This window comes from Quercus lobata, chromosome 2 (assembly GCF_001633185.2).
Source record: "Quercus lobata isolate SW786 chromosome 2, ValleyOak3.0 Primary Assembly, whole genome shotgun sequence".
NCBI lineage: Eukaryota > Viridiplantae > Streptophyta > Magnoliopsida > Fagales > Fagaceae > Quercus > Quercus lobata.
This window is the reverse complement of record NC_044905.1, coordinates 85,134,097-85,158,881: the sequence shown is the minus strand read 5'-3', so window position 1 is coordinate 85,158,881 and position 24,785 is coordinate 85,134,097. Positions and strand designations below refer to the sequence as shown.

The 24,785-nt window shown below is 35.4% G+C and overlaps 3 protein-coding genes across 4 annotated transcripts; 2 read left to right on the top strand and 1 right to left on the bottom strand.

Annotated features, from left to right (window-relative positions):
* The first annotated feature begins 261 nt into the window (after positions 1 to 261).
* On the top strand, positions 262 to 5,238 carry LOC115976942 (proline-rich receptor-like protein kinase PERK1). Its single transcript, XM_031098514.1, has 8 exons — positions 262 to 1,232; positions 2,067 to 2,636; positions 2,999 to 3,085; positions 3,179 to 3,249; positions 3,368 to 3,444; positions 3,861 to 4,008; positions 4,126 to 4,287; positions 4,729 to 5,238. Exons 1-8 carry the CDS (start codon positions 680 to 682, stop codon positions 5,035 to 5,037), a joined length of 1,977 nt encoding a protein of 658 aa, XP_030954374.1. The 5' UTR covers positions 262 to 679; the 3' UTR covers positions 5,038 to 5,238.
* An 8,938-nt stretch (positions 5,239 to 14,176) lies between these two features.
* Positions 14,177 to 18,479, top strand: LOC115976940 (ras-related protein Rab7-like). Of its 2 annotated transcripts, none has more exons than XM_031098510.1 (7): positions 14,177 to 14,388; positions 15,109 to 15,135; positions 15,252 to 15,351; positions 15,871 to 16,017; positions 16,105 to 16,185; positions 16,589 to 16,734; positions 18,096 to 18,479. In XM_031098510.1, exons 1-7 carry the CDS (start codon positions 14,336 to 14,338, stop codon positions 18,160 to 18,162), a joined length of 621 nt encoding a protein of 206 aa, XP_030954370.1. In that variant the 5' UTR covers positions 14,177 to 14,335; the 3' UTR covers positions 18,163 to 18,479. The 2 variants fall into 2 exon arrangements, with proteins under 2 accessions (XP_030954370.1, XP_030954371.1); XM_031098511.1 differs by lacking the exon at positions 14,177 to 14,388 and adding an exon at positions 14,763 to 14,851 and having other exon boundaries at positions 18,096 to 18,470.
* Positions 18,480 to 19,371: 892 nt separating this feature from the next.
* Positions 19,372 to 22,829, bottom strand: LOC115976939 (F-box protein At4g22280-like). Its single transcript, XM_031098509.1, has 3 exons — positions 21,649 to 22,829; positions 21,151 to 21,545; positions 19,372 to 20,023 (listed from the first exon to the last, which is right to left on the bottom strand). The coding sequence occupies exons 1-3, from the start codon at positions 22,648 to 22,650 to the stop codon at positions 19,945 to 19,947; spliced, it is 1,476 nt and encodes a 491-aa protein (XP_030954369.1). The 5' UTR covers positions 22,651 to 22,829; the 3' UTR covers positions 19,372 to 19,944.
* Positions 22,830 to 24,785: the final 1,956 nt, after the last annotated feature.

Genomic DNA, 24,785 nt, shown 5'->3' with positions numbered 1-24,785 from the left:
GAAAAGAAAAGAAAAAAAAAAGAAAAAAAGAAAAAAAAAAGGATAGAACAGCTAAAAAACAATAAAAAATAAAACGGTCCCCATTCAACGCAAAGAGAAGAGAAGAACGAAGTAAATTTAAGAAGTAATAAATTAAAAAGGAAAGACAAACGAGTAAACAAGGAGTAATGAGCGGAGAGAAGCGCGGACCAATCGCGTTGGCCCTACGACACCACATTTTCTCTCTTTTTTATTTTTCTTTTAGTCGTAGCTGTGTTTTGATTTGTTTTCAGCTGAACGCCATTAACTCCAAATTCCCAGTCTAAACAGTCCTCACCTCACTCCAAACCTTTGAAACAGCCACACAGACAGACAGACACACAAGTAGACAAACCCAAATCCTACTTTATTCCATCCCCATGTGAAGAAAAAAAAAATACAGTCTTTTTCCAACCAGCGAAAATCCCTTCAAACACCCGAAACCTTTAAAACAAAAGTACAAACCCGCTCCCATTAAAACTAAACAAAACTAGTCCTTTTTCTGTAACTTTTATCTGTATCTTCTCTCTCTCTCTCTCTCTCTGTGTCTGAGAGAGAAAAAGAAAAGAAAAGAAAAGCAGACAAACAAAACAAAGACAGAAAAAACTCTTTAACACATCTCTCTCTGTTTGTTTGGTTTTGTTAAAACTTAAAAGAGGAAATGTCGAGTCCGACTCCCGGAGCGTCTCCGGCGCCCTCGTCACCTCCGTCGAACAACACCGCCTCACCACCACCAGCCACTCCCTCAGCTCCACCACCAGCCACTCCCTCAGCTCCTCCTCCATCCACGAACACCACCGCCTCTCCTCCGCCACCAACACCAGTCACTCCATCATCATCGCCACCACCGCCATCATCCACTAACACCACCTCTCCCCCTCCATCGACAGCCCCTCCCTCCACTCCAACTCCCACACCTCCCTCCTCATCATCTCCAACCCCTCCTTCAACTCAAAGCTCTCCTCCTCCTCCTCCGTCGAGTTCTAATAACTCGCCCCCGAGTACTCGGAGCCCTCCGCCGCCACCTTCTTCCTCCAATACGACGCCGTCTACTTCGTCGAGTGGGATATCTACCGGGGTAGTGGTGGGGTTAGCGATAGGTGGGGTGGTGATACTAGTGGTGTTGAGTTTATTGTGCATTTGTTGTAAAAAGAAGCGGAAACGCCGTGACGACGAAGACTACTATCCTCCTCCACCGCCTCCTGGGCCCAAAGGTAACTCCTCTTTCTCACTTTTCTTTCCATTTCCTCATCTGGGTTTTCACTGATTTATGTCTATTCCCAAGTTTTCTTACAAAGATTTAGTTTTTACTTCTTCTTCTTTTCCTTTTTTGGTGTGTGGGGTTTTCACCTCCTTTTTTAAATTTACTTCCATTTCATCATCTGGGTCTCACTGAAATCTGTCCATTTCCCTTGTTTGGTTACAAAGATTTAGTTTTGATGACTGTGATCAAGAGTGGATCTGATCACAGGCCTCGGTTTTTTTTTTTTTTTTTTTTTGGGATTAAAAATTACAAGGATCTATGTGGTATTGGGTATAAATTTGACATTTTGTTCGGGTTCGAATTTTGATTATAGGAATGGGAACGGCTTGCATGTGTGGTTTGTTTGAGTTTGAAACTTTGAATGCAGGCCGATGATGTAATTGAATTTTTTAATGGGTATTTTTGTATGATTAGCGTGTAAGAGCATAATTTTGTTTGTTGTTTAGTTGAACCAGTCTTGGACTATGAATTATGATATTACAAGTTAAATTAAATTTTTTATCCTACCCGTCTGAGTGTAAGGTTTTTAATCAATTGGATTGCAAAATGATTCTGCATTACTGTCTTTTCTTTTCTTTTTTAATTCTAGTTAATGCTTTTCAAGTTTTCATGACCAATTCTTTTTTGCCACTATTGTTTGTTAGTGACATTGCTTGAGTTATGGTACTCATGGAAATTGCAAAATGAAAGTATAAACATAATTTTGATTAGCATTGGACTAAAAAAAGTAAAAACCCAATAAAGATATAATTAGCTGATTTCTAGTGTTTGTTGGAATTTGCAGGTGGCCCTTACGGTGGTCCACAACAGCATTGGCAGTATAATGCTCCCCCACCTTCCGATCATGTTGTTGGAGCGATGCCCAAACCCTCTCCCCCTCCAGCAGTTGCATCACGACCGCCATACTCCCCGGTAAATGCTCCTACCTCACCGAAGCCCCCACCACCACCGCCGCCACAATACCTGAGCAGCAGTGGTGGTTCCAACTATTCAGGGTCTGAAAATCCTCAACCACCACCTCATCCAGGAGTGGTCTTAGGTTTCTCAAAGAGCACTTTTACATATGACGAATTAGCTATGGCAACGGATGGCTTCTCAGATGCCAACCTCCTTGGACAAGGTGGATTTGGGTATGTGCATAGAGGGGTCCTTCCAAATGGGAAGGAAGTAGCGATCAAGCAGTTGAAAGCTGGAAGTGGGCAGGGGGAGCGCGAGTTTCAGGCAGAAGTCGAGATAATTAGCAGAGTACATCACAAGCACCTTGTTTCATTGGTTGGGTACTGTATTGCTGGGGCCCAGAGACTGCTTGTTTATGAGTTTGTTCCAAACAATACTTTGGAGTTCCACTTACATGGTAAATTTGTTTCTTCAGCACTAGAAATTGTTTTGAATTTTCTTTTCTAATTAATATGAAAAGTTATATCGCAAAGCACCAAATGGGATGCTATCCATTTCAAACATTTAAATGCCCTTTTTCTTTGCTGGTTTTGCTTTCTTGTGGTTGCTACTAAGAAAATTTCATTGGCAATTATTTGTTGGTTTTATGTTGCAATGTTTAATATTTTAGAACACTATATTAATCTGTAATTGTATCAATGGAACCGGGGCACTAAATGCACTAAGATAATAGTTATTCTATGTTTCATATATTAGAAACTTTTAAGGTGTTTGTTGTTTTTGTTGAGCTTAAGTCCTGACTGAGAATCTTTATTTCAGGGAAGGGGCGACCAACTATGGGTTGGCCGACCAGACTTAAAATTGCTTTAGGAGCTTCTAAAGGACTGGCATATCTTCATGAGGATTGTATGTACTCTCTCTCCTCAAAATTTGAGCATTAACTGATTTATTTAGGTTAAGACATTGTGTTTGAAGTTCAATTTATGTTGTATTATTTAGGTCATCCCAAGATCATTCATCGTGATATCAAAGCATCTAATATTCTTTTAGATTTCAAGTTTGAGGCAAAGGTATAATTAGCTTTCACTCTATATTGAAAATTTGACTGCTTGCACCATTTTTGCCCTCAAGATATGATTGCTTAGTTTTTATGATTATAACTGAGATGATTCAACATCTGTTGCTCAGGTTGCAGATTTTGGACTTGCAAAAATTGCTTCTGATGCCAATACTCATGTCTCCACCCGGGTGATGGGAACTTTTGGGTAAGACCAATTCCTTTCATATTCTAGTTGCATTTATGGTTTCAACAGTTTATATATTATTTTTTGATGACCTAGAGTATGATTTGAATACTCCTAGTTCCTGTTTTTCCAAAAAAATGTTTGTATAACATCCTTTTAATTTAATAAGCCACACTGCACGCAGCTCTAGTATATATGCTTTTGGATGCAGTTTATGTTAATAACTGAGAGTTCCTATTGCATTGGTGAATAGCTATCTATGTTCATGTCAACTGTTCTTGATGCTTTATTGTCAAGATAGTTCAACAGTATGCTCATGACCATATATATCATCTTTGTTTGGTTTTTTAATTAGGTTTTACTAGTTTGGAGTGACATTCTTTATGTGCCCAAGTCAGGTTATATTCTTCAAGTTCTCACATGCTCCTTTCTCTCAGGTATCTGGCTCCAGAGTACGCTTCAAGTGGGAAACTCACAGACAAATCAGATGTTTTCTCCTTTGGTGTCATGCTTTTGGAGTTGATCACTGGACGCCGACCTGTTGACACAACCAATACTTTCATGGAGGATAGTTTGGTAGACTGGGTGAGTTATATATTGTTCCATTACAGACATAATGCATGTGTGCACATACACACACATGCATGCAAAGGCCTAAATGTGGGATGTCATATAGATAACTAAATCCTTTTGGCATTACAGGCGAGGCCTTTGCTCTCACGAACCTTGGAAGATAGAAACTTTGATGATCTGGCTGATCCCAAACTGAAAAATGATTATGACCCCAATGAGATGGCTCGCATGGTTGCTTGTGCTGCAGCTTCTGTGCGTCATTCAGGACGGCGTCGACCACGAATGAGCCAGGTAGGATTTAAAAAAAAAAAAAAAAAAATTTATTTCAACTGCCTAGTTATTTGAATTCTGGACCAAGTCTATTGATTGAGTTAACTAAAAATGCAGCAATTAAATCTGTTGAAGCCAGAAGATAGCCTTTATAATTGGGATAGGCATAGTACAAAGCTGGGTCTGTTGTTTATAAGCATTTAATATCTTGCATGTGTGGCTTGCAAATTAAGTTGGAAATTAGGAGCCTGTTAACATCCACTCTGTTACCATGAAAGGGTGGAATGCTCGTTGAGAAAAGTTTCAAATCATGTTGGTGAATGTAGTTGCACTCAGATTCTGTTGCTAGTATCAAAGGCCCTGCTTGTTTATTATCTCATCAGCAAGATGCTTAAGCTCATATTTGTGTGTGCTATTTATTGAAAGGCTTCTAACTAGTAACTATTTCTTGAAACTGCACAGATTGTTCGTGCTTTGGAGGGAGAGGCGTCTCTAACTGATCTTAATGAAGGAATCAGACCTGGGCACAGCACTCAATACAGTTCTTATGGAAGCTCAGACTATGACACAAGCCAATACAATGAGGACATGAAAAAATTCAGGAAGATGGCATTGGGAAGCCAGGAGTATGGTGCCAGTAGTGAGTATAGTGGACGAACCAGTGAGTATGGTTTGTACCCTTCTGGGTCAAGCAGTGAAGGCCACAACACTCGAGAAATGGAGATGGGAAAAATGAAGAAAAGCAGTCTAGGTTTTAGTGGGGGCTCTTAAGAACTGATGCCATATCTTTTTTTCCTGTAAAAACCCGCCCCCTTATTTTTACTTTTGGTGTCAAATTGATTGCAGAAATGTCATGTTTTGCATGAGTTAACATTAATTTCTTTTTCTTTTGAAATTATCGGTTTTCTACATTGTATTTATCAATAGTGCTTATACAACAAAATAACAGAGAAACTTGTTCCAATTCTTTTATTTGTTGCTTCAGCGAGTTGTCCAAAATTCGTTTAGACTTTCGTTTTACCTTTTGTTGTTGTGTCAGTTTTGCTTGTATTGAAGATTAACAATTAGGTGGGGTGTTGTTGAAAGATTTATTAGAGAGAAGAAAAAGTGTTGTAAGCTGTTTCTTGAATTATTTTCATCCAGTTGTCCTTTGTAGGACCTAAGGTGTGTTTGAATACTCCTTATTTTGCTAAAAACTGAAAATTATTGTTGAAAACAATAAAAATAATAATTTTAGAATTACTGTTCACTCTTCTAAACATTTTTCACTTGTCTTAATGCACTGTTTACGCTAAATGTGGGTGCTGGACGTAGAATCCAAACCCAAACGGGTACTTAGAAGGTTTGGTCCTCCACTCTGGCTGGTCACATCGTCTAGCATGCTTACCAACAATAGTGTAAAGTTTATATATCATTGGCAGGCTAAACATATTGGGGTAATGCAAAATCTGTCGTAAGAATCTCTTGGACCCAAAATTCATGAGTATGAATTCTGTACAACAAAAATTCAAAAGTAATATCACATATGATTATGATTATGATTATGATTATGATTATGAAAGGCATCTTTTCTTTTACCAAAAAAAAAAGAGAGAGACGGCAGTGGCACCCACAAAAAGGAGCGCACGCCACGCCTGCACCCAAATGGAGAGGCAAGTCAGAAGAGAACATCAACATGTACAGTACATATCCCTTTGTTTGATAATTAAGGTCACATGCAGAATAGAATAAGTGAATAACCCGAGAAAGCAAATAAAAATTTGGAATCTGTATTTGTTACAAAAAGTCAAACAAGGTTTTGCGTCAAATGGTTGAAAGGTGCCGAAAGCATGAATGATGAGATGTTGAAGAAAGAAAGAAGACATTGGCGGCCAGCTCACATATAAAATAAGTCGTAACTTTAGTTTACTTATATATAGTTGGCGTCTCACGCACATGGGGCTCTCTCTCAGTGCCTTGAGAAGACGAAAATATATAGTCGTTACACTTTTGTGGACCACGCCAGCCATCACGGGCATCTCTAATCTTAATAGATGAGTGCTAACCCCACACCACACGCGACTAAGAATGCACATGGCATGGCAAATTAATTGCCTCTGCATTTTATTAGTTTGAGCTAATAACGCCAAATTGGTATCACTTTTTACCTTTAATCCGTTGCATCATGTATGTTTGGAAATAGGAAGGGAAGAAGAAAGTAAAATAAAAAATATACTTATCCTTCCTTTTAAATTTTTTTTTTTTTTTGGTTTTTTCAAAGGGCAGAAAATGGAGAGTAAAATTTATGATTTTTACTTTCATGCTATGGTCATAGAGAGGTTAATGAAAGTTTGTAAGTAAAACTGTAATTTGCAACTATTTAAAAAAAAAAAAATGACATTTACACTTCTTCATTATTGTGATTCTCTCTATTCCTTTACCCATACACTTATTATTATTATTATATTTTTTAAATATAATTTGATGGTTACAATATGGGGTGAGAGATTTGAAAACACTAGAGCTAGAAAATTGTTGGCCACCTTTTCTTTTCTCTTAGGCTTTGTTTGGGAGTTCATAGGAGAATGAAATTGAATGGAATGATAATAAATGAAAATTGAATATAATAGAATGTATTTAAGTAAGAGAAATGAATAAAATAGAATTAAATAACCTTATTTGAATGTTTTAAAATAAAGAAATGCAAATGAATGGAATGTAAATAACCTTGTTTGGAAGTAACATAGACGAAAATAAATAGAATCATTTTATGACAATATTACTATTAGGCCCTTATTTTAAAATAAATGGCTGAATATATAAGGGTATTTTGAGAGTTTTAGTAAAAAAATTTATTAAATCTAATTTCATTCTCTCCAATTCCTCCCAATTTCGAGGGAATGAACATTTGAGATTTTAAGAAAATAGAGAGGAATGAGTGTTTCCTTCTATTCATTTCATTTCCTCCCACTTAAACTTTTAAACAAGAAAATAAACTTTTCATTCCCTCTATTAAAACTCTTAAACAAGGTAAACAAGGGAAGGGGAGGGAAAAATATTCTAAAATTATTTTCTTTATTCCTTTCCATTCCATTTCATTCCCTCTAACTAAATGAGGGCTTACATGAACCAAACAACAAAAACCAAGTGTTTTCCATCTTATACCCTTCCTTTCTATCCTCTTTCACTCTTTCCAAACGTAGCGTAAGTCTTGGGACAAACGTGCGTGCTATAGCCTATACTATAGGTCTATGTAAATCAAAATGCTTCAATCATCTGTTGTCAAAATTGTTGTCCCTACCATTACTTTTAGAAGAAGGGTCGGTAGTGATACAATTTATTTATTTATTTATTTAAACTTGGTTTTAAGTTTTAAGTGGTGACAAGTGCAACACCATTTTTACCCAATTAACCATTAAAACAATTTTTATTGTATATGAATCAAGTCAAATCATATCAATAAACTGTGAAAATGGTTTCATAAGATTTATTGATAATTATATTTAAGAGAAGGAAAAAAAAAAAAAAAAAAGGAATTCTACCCTTCCTATTGGTGATTGGGCACATCTGAAAACATTTCCATGTTCTGTTTCTTGGGTTTGACTTTTGAATTTGATGAAAGTCTAATCTTTTACCTCTAATTTTTTTTCCTTTTATATTTTTTGGTGACAAAGAAATGTTCAATTCTTTAACACTGATATAAGTTTATTTTCTATGTAACTAGAGATTTCAAAGTTTTTGACCATTCCTTTTTTTTTTTTTTTTTTCCGATCCCTCGGGGTTGGAACTGCATCCCTACCCCCACCCCCACCCCCACCCCCAATATAGTCATGCACTAATTGCATGTAGAGGTACCATCCAGACTAATGAGTGTGGTGTCTTTGGCCATTTCTTGGGTGCAGGGATGGAGCTAGAACTTGGAGTTAGGGGTGGAAATATAAAAAAAAATCATTATAAAACTCCAAATAAGCATTCGTTTAGTGTTAACAAACTGTCAACAAAGACAAGACACAAAATCATTGTTTTATAGTACATTACAATGCAATCATTTTTGGAAAGGAAATTTGATTAATTTTTTTAAATCTTCGAAATCATCTATAATTGAATCCATACTTATTGTTGCAGTAATGTCCCATTTCAATGGGGGCCAGTTAATCAAGAAGTACTGTTAAGGCAGTACTAACTGAGCCTATGGCACGATTCGAGAACATTAGACCATCCAAGGAGGTCAGATAAGATTATAAGGAGAACGGAGTGAAGAAAGGAGTAGAGATAATGTGAGATAAGTCCAACAGGTGTTCGAGGATAAAAGCCATTTCGACAACATATGTCCGAGGTCAGTACGATTCTCATATCATCATGGACTTACTTCAGAGTTACATCATCACTAAGAGTTAGATGTCGGACAAGGGATAAGAAAGGAGAAGGGCAACAAATATCTTCAAAAAGTTGCTACCTCCGCATTAAATGGCTCTCAACCAACTCTCTGGTCGCATTAATGTGGAAGTGACGCCTGAACAGTGATCAAGCAGCCTTACAACTACTAGTTGATGGTTCTGGGAAGTGCTGGATGGGATAGGAAAGAGTTCCCCGAATCTAACCTAAATGTGTGTGGTAGGGGCAACACCAAGACTAGAATATATAACATGGAAAGATGTACTAAAGGGGGAGGGATTAGAAAAAATAAAAGGATTATCTAAGAACATGACTATGACTCTTGTATAACTTTATTTTTCAACAAGACAATATAATACAAACTCCTTGAGCTATTCCGAGGACAGATTTTCTAATCTTACTTGTGTCCAACAGTCTTAAACTATCAAATTCAATCGTCTTTCTTCTGAAATAAATCTAGTTCTTCCATCCACGCTTTACAAATTTATTGTTTGGGCCGCTTGGGTTTGAGCCTAATCCTGTTTTGGGACCAATCCAATTTCAGTCCTTACACAATGAATAACATCATAGAATCTAAAAAAAAAAAAAACTCATCTTCCATTTTGTTGCGAAGGTTAGTTTTGATGATATTCATAGCTGAAAATGCTTGCTCTATAGTTTTTACTCTCTCTTCTCTCGGTTAGGCTACTTAGCCGCATAAGATTTATTTTATTTTTTGTGTCTTTGATGTGTGCATTTGCCACTGGGTAAGGGCAAAATTATTTTGTTTAAATTTTTTTTTAAAGGATTGAGTTATTTGTTTTGGGTAAAATTGGTTAATTAGGTTTAATTTTTTTTTTCAACTTTGCTATTAGTACTTTTTGTTCTTGTACTAATTTTTTTGAGGTTTCGTTAATTTTGTTTCAAATTCTAGATCTATAATTTTTTTATGGTCTTTAAAATGATTATGGATATTGTTAAGGGGGAAATTTTGATTTTATTGAACCATATTGTTAAAATTAGTACCTAGTATTTTTTTATAAAAAAAAAAATTGGGGGAGAGGGGGGTGGGGGGAGGGGGATTGCCCCTCAATGCCAATACTTAAACCTGTCCTTGCTTGGGTGGTACAAAGGTTTTTCTTTGATTAAATCCAACCCTGAATAATGTTGTCCAACTCCTTGCTTCCTCAACACTGACAACATAATTTAAATGCGTTGTTGAACAGGGTGCCTAGCAAATAGATTTATTTCATTGCATAGTAAATTTTGTTTTTAGAGATTGATATTCGCTCTTAATGATAACTCTTTATCATCAGACTAAGACATCAATTGGTTTTGGTATAGGCAAAGATTGAACCCCAAATCTCTTATTCAACCATCAGAAATAAAATATTTCCTATTTTTTTCCCAAAATTCTTGAGCTAATTTATTGTGATTGACGTATAATAAAAGTATTATTAGTGGTGAATTCATATGAAATTGATATTACTTCAATCACAAACTAGTGTCCTACCAACTTAACAAGCTGTAAAAAAAAATGTTTAGCATTATTATTTAGGAAAATGTAAAACTACTATAATGAACGTTTTTATTTTTATTTTTTATTTTATTTATTTTTATGGGAACTATAGTGAATGTAATTGATTACACATCAACATTATAGTAAATAAATTTCTTATTTACTTTTTTTTTTTATATAGAAATTTCTTAATCACGTTTTTGTTTTATGTTTAGAATATATATATATATATATATATATTTTGAGAATCTTTTGTGTTTAGAAGTTGATACATCAATTTGTATAGCTTATGTATCAAAATTTATAGCTTCTCTATCTAACATCACTTGCTCTTTATTGGAAATGCCTTAGAGAAATTATTTCTTTTGATGTTATTTTTTGTTTTGTTTAAGGAAGGCTCTGCTTTTGTTTACTAATTTACTTTTTTTTTTTGGAAGCTCTACTTATTTACTTCTGTAATTTCAACAAAAGTGCAGGATCCATGTGCTGTATACTATATATGATTATAAATTTACTAATATGATTTCGTACTTCACTGGAACCTTACCTGGGCCTTGGACAGACAATAGCTACGCAACGCTGGACCAGAAAACATCTTTCTGTTCTTTAAATTATCCACTTAAGAATAAAAAAATTCCGATGATAAGCCAGGAAATTAAATTATGAGAATAACAAAAAAAAATCACCATGGGCAGCACACCGGAAAGGTCTAATTGGACCAAAAGGAGCACAATAATAAATTTTCCAATTGTACTCCACCACCTATAAGCCAAGATAAAATGATAATTTTTTTTTTAATTTGTAGAATGGAAATGAGATAATTCATAATGGAAGAGTGAAAACTGAGTAGCAGATTCTTGAAAGCTGTAATTATTGGCTTTAAAAGGTTAGATTTTGAAAGGCTTTATTTGCTGCTTGGTTGCTTATGTTATAGCGGATAAGCTGTCAGTTTTTAGTTGAAGGCTAAGCTGTCATTTTTATTTATTTATTTTTTTTTTGAGAAGCAAAAATCAAAGGCTGTCATATTTTAATATAATAGATGTTGGTTGTAAATTGTAATTGCTTTGTTTCTGCTTGTAAGTTGTAACTTGTAAGTTGCATCTTGGGTGCTTGTTGTCAAAGCTAGCTCAGAAAATGGCCTGCAAAAGTGAAAAGCCCTGAAATGAATGATGTGCTACCTCTTGCTTAGATATGAGATGAGCCATATGAGGCTTCCTTAGACATGACTATGCACTTTTAGTTATTCAAATTATTAGTTAATTTAATTTTGTGTTTTGTGACTTCTTTTGTTCCAAGTCTTAAAATAAAAGGTTGAATTAATCAATTAACTTGTGATCGTCCGTTCCCTCAAAATTTGGTTATAACATTCAAAGGGTGATGCTAGAGGCAATATAAATATAAATTTATGAATTGATGTGTCAATTAAAAAAAAAAAAAACACACTTCTTAAGAAATATATTTTATTGTGATTTTTTAAAAATAATTAAATTTACTATTTTTTAATAACTTAAACATTTGAGGCAATTGATAATTTAACATAATATAAATTTATGAATTGATGTGTCAATTAAAAAAAACACTTTTTAAGAAATATATTTTATTGTGATTTTTTTAAATAATTAAATTTACTATTTTTTAATAACTTAAACATTTGAGACAATTGATAATTTAGCATAATATAAATTTATGAATTGATGTGTCGATTAAAAAAAAAACTTTTTAAGAAATATATTTTGTTGTGATTTTTTTTAAATGATTAAATTTACTATTTTTTAATAACTTAAACATTTAAGATAATTGATAATTTAACATAGTATTAATCTATTAATAAATTTAGATTCAAACCCATAATTATTGTAAATACCAGATTTGAGTCCCTAGCCCAAATGGTGGATGGACTCGGAGCCAACAAGTCCAAAACAATGAAATTGTAGAAAGGGGGTTGGAAAACTGGGTTAAAATAAGTTTGATAACAAATAAAATGGGCTCAAATGACAAGAACAAGAAGACAAATTGATTTCAACTAAAGAAAATTGTCCTCAGCACAGTCCGAGGAGACCAGTTCTTGTATATTTCTCTTAAGTTTGATTACAAATTTGTTTTCTGATTGCTGCAGTGTTTCTCTCTAGATTTTTCGATCCCCTTCTCTCATTCATTCCTTCTTTTATACTCTTTTCCATTTTCATCTCTACCCTCCACATGCAGGCCAGATGGTTGGTTTTGATACTTATCTCATCAGCACATTTCTAAAGTCTTTATGTAGTAGCTGTAAAGTTGAAAGCTACTGTTCAAGTATCACCTTCACATTAATATGGTCAGAGAGTTAGCTGCAGAGCATTTAATGCGGTGGTAGCAGCTTTCTCCTTAGACATTTTAGGATTCTCCCTTGTCCTATGTTTCTGCAATGCTTATCCATACCAATAAAACTCCCTAGAACGTTCTCCTGGATGGCAGACCACCTATTTGGACCTCGGCTTCGGTTAGCCGAGGAGACATTTGTCCTCGGCCTACCCTCTTGTGCCAGTATGACCAAAACTAACTTCTTCATCTACTAACACGAACTCCCTTGATAATATTTACTCCTCCTCGGACGACCTCTAGTCCTTAGCTCGAGCCTTAGGCCCAATATACATAGATAATGAGTTCCTAGGCCCAATACCCCTACAATTATATTTATTATATATATTGGACATATTTTGGAGATGTGTTACTTTATGCTATGGATAAGAAAATCCTAACTCGAATATGGAATATATGGATTCCTAAATAGGTTGGCAATGGGTTAGGCCAAGCTAGCTTGCCCCATTTTTACTTGGCCTATAGGCTTAGTAGGCTAGACTCAGCAAACCATTGACTAGTCAACAAGCTAAATTGGTCTAGATTGGAAGGAGAAACCTTAGCTCATGGATAATGCCTATTTTGTCTTTAGAGGTTGGTACAAATGAGCTACCCATAGGCTTTTTTAGTGGGCCTCCCTTTTACTTATTTATTTATTTTTATTTTAATGGAAAGAATCTTTTTTTTTTTTAAGGAAAGACAAGAATTCAAAAAGTTTTTTTTTTTTTTTTTAACAATAAAATATAATAAATGTTTAGAGTAATTGCACTTACACCCTTAAACTCTTATTTTAGCCAATTTAGTATATAAACTTTGGTATTATAGCAAATAGACTTCATTAACTTTTATTTTAACCAATTAGTATATAAATTTTGGTACTATTGCAAATAGACCCCTTTTTCTTTTTCTTGTCAATTTAATACATAAACTTTGATAATGTAATAATAAGTTACCCTTAAAAAAAGTTTCCCCATCAATTTAACCACTTTTTGCACCAAATAATTTAAAAAATGAAAATGAAGGTGTCTTATTGAAACAACATAAAAGTTTAGGGGTCTATTTGTTACAATATCAAAATTTATATACTAAATTGGCTAAAATAAAAGTTAAGATTTTCTATTTGTTACAATATTAAAGTTTATGTACTAAATTAGCTAAAATAAAAGTTTACAAGGTGTAAGAGCAACTACCCTACAATTTAGAGTGTGTCTAAGCATTTTACCCCTATTAAATTATCATTCTCTCCTTTCAAGTCTTAAGTTCAACCTCCCTCTCTACTCAATTATTTTGTTATAAATTCCGAGTTACCGAGCTGGCCCATGGGCAGAAAAATCAGCCCATGACTTGCCACATTGATCTAGTAGGTTATCCACAGGCCTTAATAGTACAGGCCAGGACACCCATTAGCCCGGTGGGTTACTGGACCGATAAGGCCCTGGGGCCTTGAACTTGGTGTTAGAATTCAAGGCCTAAAAAACATTTGCCGTCAGAGACTGAGAATGCTATTTTTGTTTGTCATTGACCATAATATTATCATAGACAGTTAGACACAGACACAGACACACAAAGCAATCCAAAGTACCCTTCTTTTGTGGCTCTGACCTGAGGTCTTAGACTTTAAGACAATGGAGACTGGTAGTTGCTAAATTCCCAAATAATTATCTGATTACAATTAATTATTAATTTCCCAGCAAAAATCTTCACGTCGCATAGTCGGCATTCGGCAATTAAAAACAAAAAAACAAAAACCTGAAAGTAACAAAATTTTCTCTGTTCTCACAGAGAAAGACTTTCCAAAATTCTAATTTTCAAAGACAATATTAGTGGCCTTTCTATTTTCTAAGTTTCAATTTCAAATTAATGGCTTCTCGGAGGCGTATGCTTCTCAAGGTCATAATCCTCGGAGACAGCGGGTGAGTGTTTTTTTTTTTTTTTTTTGGGTGGTAAAACATCATTTTTCTTTGTGTCCTCTGTTTGGTTGACAAGAAAAACAAAAGGAATTGAATTTTGAAAACTAATATTTGGAATTTTTTTTGGGGGTTCTAATATGTGAGGCTAAAATATATAATTTTCTACAGTTTTTAATGGGAATAAAATCTGGAAATTATATTCTCATTTCTTAGCTGGCATTATTTTCATACTAATAATAATGGTATTGGTAACAGAGGTTAAGTCAGTGTTTGGTTGAGCAGAAAATTATGAAGTACATGAAAGAAATGCTTGTGACTTTTTTATTTTTTACTACTATTCTTATTCTTTGCTCTATGAGAATTTTCCAGCTCAAATATACCAGCTACATGTGAAATGGGTGCATAAGGATGTTGTGCTCAACCTGGAATACAATCACGAAGTTGAAAGTACCAGAAATTCCAAGAGGCATACCATTAGAAAAACTTTCTTGACCAGTTAGATATATATATATATATATATATGAAGAAAATGATAAAACATGAATTTCAATATAATAAACTTTTCATCACTTTAATTTTTTTCTGAGCAACCAAACATATGGCATATGGGAGCTGTTTTTGCTCCATTACAAGGAGCTTTTTATGTCTTTTCAATTGTATTTGAGTGATTTTGTTGGTGCCCATTTCATGAAATGTCCTCTTGTTGTTTGTAAACTTTGGCAGGGTTGGGAAGACATCACTGATGAATCAGTATCCTGTAACTTGCAACATATGTTTTGCTTGTATGCGCTCAAATGCACACACGTACAATACATTTACATGTTATTGCAATTTATGTTGTGATTAGCCTTATACTCGTTATTTAGATATGTGAATCGTAAGTTCAGTAATCAGTACAAAGCAACCATTGGAGCTGATTTCTTGACAAAAGAAGTGCAGTTTGAGGATAGACAATTTACATTGCAGGTTAGCTATGATCTCAATTCTCAAATCTTATGTGTAAGTAAGCCCCACTTTTTTTAGTTGGTGCTTTGTCAGTTTCTACAGAAATAGAATCATTTTGTGGATATCAATGGGAGCAAACAGTGAAGGATGTGTTCTGTGGCTTAGTCAATCAGATAGAATGATTCTTCCGTGTTTTTATTGTATATGATAAATATTTGAAACAACTGGGAACTTTAGTGGTCCAGCCTTTGTACCAACTGCTAATACTACTGTACTTTGCAAGCTTAGAATGGTGTTGATGCAATTTTAACAGATTTACAGATAGTTCTTGGTGAAAGCATTTTTGGTTTCCTGTGTGTTGTTGGCTTCAATATGAAAATATTATAGTGAAGGTTGGACTACTTCTGCAAAGTTTGGGGGCTTGAATATTTAGAGATTTTTTTTTAAATCCTGGGAAAGAAAACGTCTAGAACCACCCTCTACCCAAACTACATTCCCTTTCTCATTTTAGACTGACTCTGTGAACCTATATACTTTCAGATATGGGATACAGCTGGGCAGGAAAGGTTTCAAAGTCTTGGTGTGGCATTCTACCGTGGAGCAGACTGTTGTGTTCTAGTCTATGACGTAAATGTCATGAAATCATTTGATAACCTCAACAACTGGAGGGAGGAGTTTCTGATTCAGGTAATCATTGACCTATCAGCATTTGAAAATTGCAAAGTACCATTGTATCAGTGACGGAATTCTTTCCTAATTGGGTTTGATTTTCAGGCCAGCCCTTCTGATCCAGAAAACTTCCCATTTGTTGTATTGGGGAACAAGATAGATGTTGACAGTGGCAATAGTCGGGTGGTAAGATGATTTTCCTATCTTCTTACTCGGTTTTCTCCTTTATTTTGAGATGGAATTTGTTATCCAAAGCCAATTAATTAGGAATAAAATGTATATACTATCTCTACCATCAGAGGGCAATGAGGTGTCATGATATAAGCTTTTTAAGTAAGGTTTGATATGTGCCTATTCTTGTATGTGAAACTAGAAATTGTTGATTAGTTATTTGTACAATGGGTCAATGATTGGGCATGTTTAGGCAAGCCACTCTTTTGTGAATGTCTCTAATTGATAACGTTTAGTATATTATATTGGCATTCTGTTTATGTTCCACCCCCCCCCCCCCCCCCCCCAAACTTCTTTTTTCGTCCATTTCTCCCCTAATTATGATTTTATATTATGGGCTTCTCATTCTAACTTTCAGGTATCTGAGAAGAAGGCAAAGGCATGGTGTGCTTCCAAGGGAAATATTCCTTACTTTGAAACTTCTGCAAAAGAAGGTTTCAATGTAGAAGCTGCCTTCCAGTGTATAGCCAAAAATGCTCTTAAGAATGAACCTGAAGAAGAAATGTAAGTATTCCTTAAAAATGCATTCAAATTTTGTCTGTGGGGGTCAAAAACATGTAACAAACTAAACTTGCTAAGGATTTAAGATCTACACAATTAATTTCTTACTAGGAGGGGTGAAATCCTACAATGGGAAGATTAGACAAATGATTGGAGATGAAATAGTTGTAAAGGACTCTTATGTTGATGAAAAAATTGGTTTCCTGAGGTGTGTACAGAAGTTCTAGAGGAAAAATACAAGTTAGGACTCTTCTCACTTTGTCTCTCTTGTTCTTCCTTAGATTTTTTTGGATCTCCTCTCTGGTGTCCTCCTCTTCCTTTTATAGCCATTCTTCCTCTTCCTCCAGCTATCCTGCTCTTAGCTTGATTTAGGGGATACTTGTCTAACCAATACCTTCTCCTGCCATTTCTTGATCATGAAGATAGATTTTTGGGAGTGTTTTTACTAGTTAGGCCAGTCATTCAACATTTAATGTGGCTGACATTAAGTAGGGAGAACTCATCAATGCAGAGATAACTGTTACATCGTGCTTTGTGTTTTCTTCTACACGTTTCTTGGGGAAGGTAGGCGAAAGGGTGTCCTCGGCTAAGCACATGACCACTTCTCGATTGAGTTTTGTTTCCTCGGGAATACGGATTTCTCGGATTACCTCGGTACTGGGCCCAGATGGTCTCTTCTTGATGGGGGCTCAGTCATCTCATATTGACACATGGGCTAGATCCGTTCCGCAGATGGGGCTTCTTGGAACATTCTCTTTGGGTTAAGGTCTTCGGGGCAGATTCAATTTACTCCCCCACATTGTCTATGTTAAAATTTTTGCATCTGGGATTACATGAGAGTTGAAGTGCCAATTTTTTTAATTGATGGCTCATTGTGATCAAATAACAAAGTTGAACCACATTGCATAGTTGTGTTTAATGGATCTGCTTGTAAGCGCCTCTTCTCCCCTGAAACACCTCCAGTAATTGAATAACTGTTGGACCTAAAATATTTTGCGTGCTTTTTTTTTTTTTTGAACAAGCAGTATCATATTTCCTGATTGATGGTTATGTACGGCGCTTCTCGTAGTTCTACCCCATTGCATGTTTCAAATGTTACAATTGTCTTACTTTCATTTCCAGTAGAATTTTGTTTGGATTTCTAATGCATCATTCTAAAATCACCATGTTTGGTAGAATTTAGAAAGAAGTTTCCTAAGATAAAAGCAGTCATTATTTTTATTCCAAATACTAAGTTATTTGAATTTGTCAAACCCCCTGCCTGATTCTAGTCCTTAGTTTACTTTTAATATTTCTTCATTCAATGACTACATGCTAATATCATGGGGGATGCTAACTATCAATTTTTTCTGTTGATGATGAAGTTACCTCCCTGACACCATTGATGTGGTGGGTCGACAACAACAAAGATCTTCGGGTTGTGAATGTTAGAAGAGATATCGATGAAGTTTCTGAGTCAAGCAAGGGTAATAGGCGACATGATTCCCTTCTCCAGTCACCATGAATTAGTAATTCACAAAGTTTCTTTAAGGTTCCATATATATTATTAAGTGCTTAAAGAAAGGAACTTGATAGTGCTATCTTTATTTTACTTTCCCTTCTCATATGCAAATCTTGTACTCTGTTCCACCTTTAGAAGTTAATTGTTTTGTACTGATCCCTGGAATTTGATCCTTCTCTTCTCGTATTATTGGGACGTGCAGTGCTTTAAACAAATATCGATATCATTTGGAAACTGACTTCTTTTTCTTTGATGCGTTTGTTAAACAAATTTATGCCATTCTTCTCATGGAGGATTCTGTGCTGTGGAATAGATGCCACATGACTTTGGCAGTTTTGGCTACTTAAAAAGTATGATGCATGGGAACATATTGAAACAGAATGACAAAAAACATGCCATTATGGAGTTCTGCTACGAGCTCATGTGGGAAGGTGGAGGTGGCGAGGTGCCATCTGCTTGGAGTACGAACAGGTGAACAGGCTGAGATCCCTATCCTCCATCTCTTTACCTCAAATCAGCATGCACAAATGCAAGTAAACAGGAAAGATGTTTCCATATAGCATGATGTTTGTTTTTTTTTCCTTTTCTTTTGGGATCTAAACCAGGGAAAAGCAGGCAAGCCGAACTTGTCAAGTTTTATTTAGTCCAAAGCAAATCTGGAAAAATAAGGATTGAGATTTGAAGTAATTGTTAGGGCTATTGCACTGTGCTCTGGTCCCTATGGGTTTGTTTAGTTGGGGTGATTGAAAAGTGGGAAGATAGAAATTTGGAGGGGATGGAAAAGTGAGAAGATAGAAAATATTTTAGTTTATTTATTTATTTATTTTTTTCATGTTGTATAGTTGTTGGTGAAAAAGTGGAGGGATGAAAAATGGGGAGAAGAAGAGACAAAATAAAAGGAAGATGAAAGGATGGAGAAATTGTAAGGTTAAGGTATAGAGTAGTGGAAAAATAAAAAGGTAAAAGTAAGTAAAAATGTTGGAGAAAGTGTAATTGTAAAGTGGCAAATTAATAAGGAGAAAAATAATTAAAAAGGAGAGAAAATATTGAAAATAAGTTGATGATCTGTTGTTGATGTGGCTCAACTGGAGCGCAACAACATTAAATACTATACTTTAGCTTTTGGATATATATATATATATATATATATATGGAGAGAGAGAGAGAGAGAGAGTGGTAAAATCCCAAATTGAAAACATCATTACTAAAAACTTTAACATAATATAATTAAAGAAGACGGCAAATACAAATTAAATCTTCAAGTATTTTGCCCCAGTAGCATAGAATAAACTCCAACATAGCAAATACAGAAAATGAAATATACAAACATGGACCTAATTACATATGCACAAGCCCTTATCACAAGGTCGCATGCAATATCCAGGAGGAAGGAATCAAAGTATGCTGTTGGCTTTCTCCAACCACCCTTAACTGCATGTGCAGACGCTTGCAACAAGTAGTTATTGTAGTGTGTTTGTGTTTTCATCAATAGGAATATAATTGTCTGATGATATACCATGCAGAGATAAGCGGAGGTCACCCACTCCAAATTACAGTCCATATATACTCCAATAGGTGTTGATTTATTTGTCTGCCCAAAGAAGAAAGATCACATTGTCCAACATGTTGAGCTTCCTAATGTGAAAGCTTCCAATTAAACAGAAAATAGTGTTCTCCTAAACAGCCTTTCATGTTGTACGTTATTGACATTCTTAACAAAAAAGCCCCTCTACCTCCATCAACAACCCAGAGAGCAAATTTGAGTCCTCGCCATGACAGTTGGACTCACTTCTGCATGAAAAAATTTAAGAATTATGACAAAGTTTCAAACAATAACCTGAATGGGGCATCCACATTATATAACATGTTGGAAAATTATTCATTTTGTAAATTCACGTTCAAAGGTTTTACTTTCTCTCTGTTCTTTTTTCTTTTTTTAACTTCCTAGCAGACTAGCACCCAGTATAAATATTACACTTCTACATAAATTTGACAGGTTCAATGCTCCATAAGTCCATCCTTCCATTTTGTGTAAAGAACCTGGATAGTTCTGATGTGTAATTCTGCAGAGTAACAGAAGGCAGTGTGTTGTAATTGGGTTAGCTCATTCTACGCTGCGTATAGAGCCCATACAGTGTGGTTAAAGTTGGGAATGGTGCACAGATGTTCTGAGGAGATTGTTCTGTTGTTTAGCTCTGCAGAGTAGAAGTAGGCTGTAGCTACAGTTTTCTTGGTTGCAGGGCCTTGTAGGCTCCTTGTTCCTGTTTATGTTTTATGCATTTAACCAAATTCTACTGATTCAAAAAAAAAATAATAATAATAATCCATTTTAGTTTCATCAATTAAAGAGTGACTTCTATTATAAAAAATAAAAATAAAAGAGTAATTTCTGGGTAGCGAAAGAAAAAAACATGCTCTGAATTAAGAAACCACGGGAAGGAAATTTTTTAATTTTTTTTTTTATACAAGATATAATTTCTTATTTAACATAATTTAAGTGTATATGCGTGTGAAACTCCCTACTGGAGACTTGAACTCCAGCCCTTGCCCTCCATACCGCACAAGCACTTATGCTTGTAGAGTGACCAATACACCAAGAATGTGCGGTGGTGGGAAGGAAATTTCATGGTAACGACAAACCAGTAATCATGCACCAAACTGGCCTAGAAGTTGGCAAGTCTTAGACTCTTAGGTTAATGACAAACATTCATAAGCACATTTCATAGCTAATTTCATAATTAAAAAAGTATTTATTAATCTTGAATCCATCAAAGTTTCAAATGAAACATGCAAAAAACAATGGGCATTCCCATAAAACTACTACTTCTGGACAACTAAGAGAGAGACACTAAAAAAGGAAATATTCTTAGTCAAGTGCAATTTGACAAATTTGAGAGCTCTTTGGGAATTTCACTAACTCCTTGTGAATACGACGCTTCGTCTTTGAGTCTGGACGCCCTTCAGCAGTGATTTTCATTGTCCTTAATACTTTTGCATCCTTTAGGATTTGCCTAACAAGTTCCATCTCATCTTCATGCTCTGAAAATCCTATATAATGACAGGTTGTAAGGTGTGATGACAAACATTGAGGAACATCCGGTGAGTTCTTTGAGCAATTGTCAAGATCAGAACAACGAGAGCCATACAAATCTACCAATTCAAAGGTAAGTGTTTGTAGCTTTGGAGCCCGAAAAAGCAATAGTCGTACTGCATGCCACGCATACTTAAACCAAAGCTCACCATAAATCTTCAAGGAAGACAAATTATGAAACATGGGAACATCATCATCATGATTAGAAGCATGGCAGAGGCTCTGCATGACAGCATAACAATTAAGAATTTCAGAGAGTCACAACACACTCAGCAATATTATTATGTAGTATATTGCAATTCAATTAATAATAGAGAGTTATTACCTCCGCGGTATTTATGTACAATTCCATGGATATAACATTATAGAGTGGTCCCATGAAGTCCCATATCCTCATTGCATAATCATCATCACTTGTATCATAACATGTCTCAACTTGAAGCACTGATTTGACCAGGTTGGGGAGCTTTTCTAACACAACATCCTCATCCAAAACACCTTTGAAATGAAAGTACTTAAGAGGCGGGGTGTTTAGATGGAGTTTGTATGACTCACACTCAACATGTAAAAGTAGAAATTTCAAAGTAGGTACAAGAACAATGATATTTAACTTGCCTGCTGCTGCATTCTTGTCCAAATTGTCCATTCCAAACCGACCCAGTTTGAGGGTAAAATCTTGAAGGACCGGGGAGGATGCGAGGAGTGTGGAGAGAGAGTCACAGTTTGCATAGCGAACAGAATCAAGTAGCAGAATCTCGAGATTTGGGAAGGTAGAAGCAGAAGGAGGATTGAGAAGAAAGGTACCGTTAAGTTTGAGAACCACTAATGTTTTACTAAAGAAGACAGAACGGGGCAACTCCAAACGTTGTTTAAAAGAATAAATGTTGAGATCGAGTTGTTGCAAAGAACCTTTGGGAATGGTGGCGCGGACCAATGAGTCGACAAACAAGGGAAGACAATCGACGCACCAAGAAATGCGCAATTTGCGTAGGGGGGTGGGAGTGGAAATGGCGTTTCGGAGAGTCCAAATTCTGACCACTGTATCCACAAAGCTAAAAGTTTGACCCCGCCGTTTTCTAGAAAGATTGTAGTGATCCAAGTCAAGAACAGGGACCAGAGTCCAGAGAGGCTTCCACCTGTTCGACAAAACGCTTGTTGCCACGGAGTCTCTGATTGGAAGAAAAGAGAGGATGTGGCAGAGGATAGAGTCTGGTAGACTGCTGATAATGTCTTCTTCATTTTGTCGAACCGAAACAGAAGATAGGCTGCTGCTGCTGCTGCAACTCTCGCCTTCAATCTTCTTCCGTTTCATTCCAAACTCTCTCATTCTCTGTGTTATGTGTTTGTGTTTCGCTTTGACTTGAGAGTGTAAGACTGGAAGGGTCTCTTTCGATTTTGGGGATTTTTGTGGCTTTATACAACAATGAATGAGAAATAGGATGCCGAGTATTTGGCAAATGGAATATAAGAAACGACGTTGTTTAGAGAAACACAGTCTAGAAATATTTGTTAGGGTTAGTCAACCATGTATTTGCTCATTTGCTAAATTAGTAATTTCCATTTAAGAGATAATAGTATAGACTAAATTGATACAGTGCTGAAAAATTAAATACCAAATTGACACAATTGAAAGATTAGAGACCAAATTAAAATATAGTGTAAATAATAAGGATCAAATACATAATTCCCTATTTGTTATTTTCAAACTCTTGCTTTGGACTAGATAGAATTGACTGCCATGACCATATAATGTGAGGCTAAAAGTTATCATATGAGCCACTAAATTAGGGGAAAAAAAAAGATTCCAATCATGAATCTAGCAAGCTCATTTGTACTCAATGGGATTATGATCTTTCATTTGATTATAATAAAATGAACTTGAGTCGCCCACATTTGAAGCATTTTGGTCACTTTTAACTTAAGTTAGGACAAAGTTTAGTTACAAAATTAGTTGTAATCTAAGACTACAACCTTACTTAATATCTTTTTATTAGATATTAATTTTGGCAAATCTACCATTAGATTACTTTTTCTTCTTATATCTCTCATACTTGCAAAATTTCTAGAAAAATAAAAGATTAATAGTTATGTCATCAATAAATTGTTTAAATTGCAAGTTTTTATAGTTTAAAATTATGCATAAAATATAAGGTTATAGATTATATAGTAAATAACATCTGATTGACACAAAAGTTGACATGTGTATTAAGAGTGTAAAGAACATGCAACTCAATAGTTAGATTTTCAAAATATGCAATAATATTTGTTATATTGAGTAAGGTTGTAGCCTTATGCTACAACTAATTTTATAGCTAAATTTTGTCCCTTAAGTTATCCATGCATTTATTATTTAGCCATTATTCATATAGCAAAACATTTAGAGAATATGCTTGAAATTTAAAATCCAAGCTTTAAATTTTGGACAGTTACCTTTTTTTTTTTTTTTTGAATCTTTGGATAGTTCCCATGGTTTAACAAAGAAAAAAAAAACTTTAATCCAAAAGCATATGGTGCTAAATAGAGACTTTCTTACATGCAGATAAGAAAAGACCGAGCCTAGTAGAGTTGGATTGATGTTAGAAAACACATGGACAGTTTCAAGTTTTTCTTCCAAATTTTCATGTTCATCACTCGAAACAACAACAGGCTTTCCTTGGGTTTGACAAGTGATGGGGGTGTTTTTGGCATGAATGTCAAGGCCTATAAAACAGACAAGGCCCAACAAGGAAAAGCTGACGGGTCCTATGGAACCATCAGCTTCGCAAGAATCGACGATTTCCTTAGGAAACCGACGACCCTGAGGATGGACCAGCAACGAAGTTGACAGGCACGTCACCCTCACAAACCGACGGAAGACCCTTAACCGGCAGAAGAGCACGTCGATGGATCCTATGTGGCCTTAAATGACCTATATGCAAATTCATATATGGAAACATCTTGCGTAACATGCACCAAGGCCCCATCACACGATTTTTGCCTCCCAGAATAGTGAGTATCCCTAAAATCTCGATAACATTAACTCCGCCTTCTCCTCATAAGGAAAATCCCCCTATTCTCAGGATTTAAAGTTCCTTCCCCCCACTATATAAGACACAGTTCTCCTCCTCTCCTAGGTACATAGAAAATCTCTGGCTCTCTCACTATAGAGTTCTTAGATATTTCTCATTTAGTAACTTGACCTTCGGAGGGTCTTTGACCTGTACCACATCAGTGCCTTCTGTTTGGTTCTTGTTTTCTCATTTTTTTTCAGGTATTCATTGGTGCAGTCAAGGACAATCAACCCACTAACGATTTTGTGCATCATCAACAAGTAAATCTGTGAAAGAGACAGGCAAATCAATAGTTTCTAATACTTCCATCTCCATTTTTCTAAAAAGCTGTTGTACATTACAATATTGAACTCATTAACTTCTGTTTAAACATGTGGGATACAGAAATGTTCAAGTTTCTGCATTAGCAATC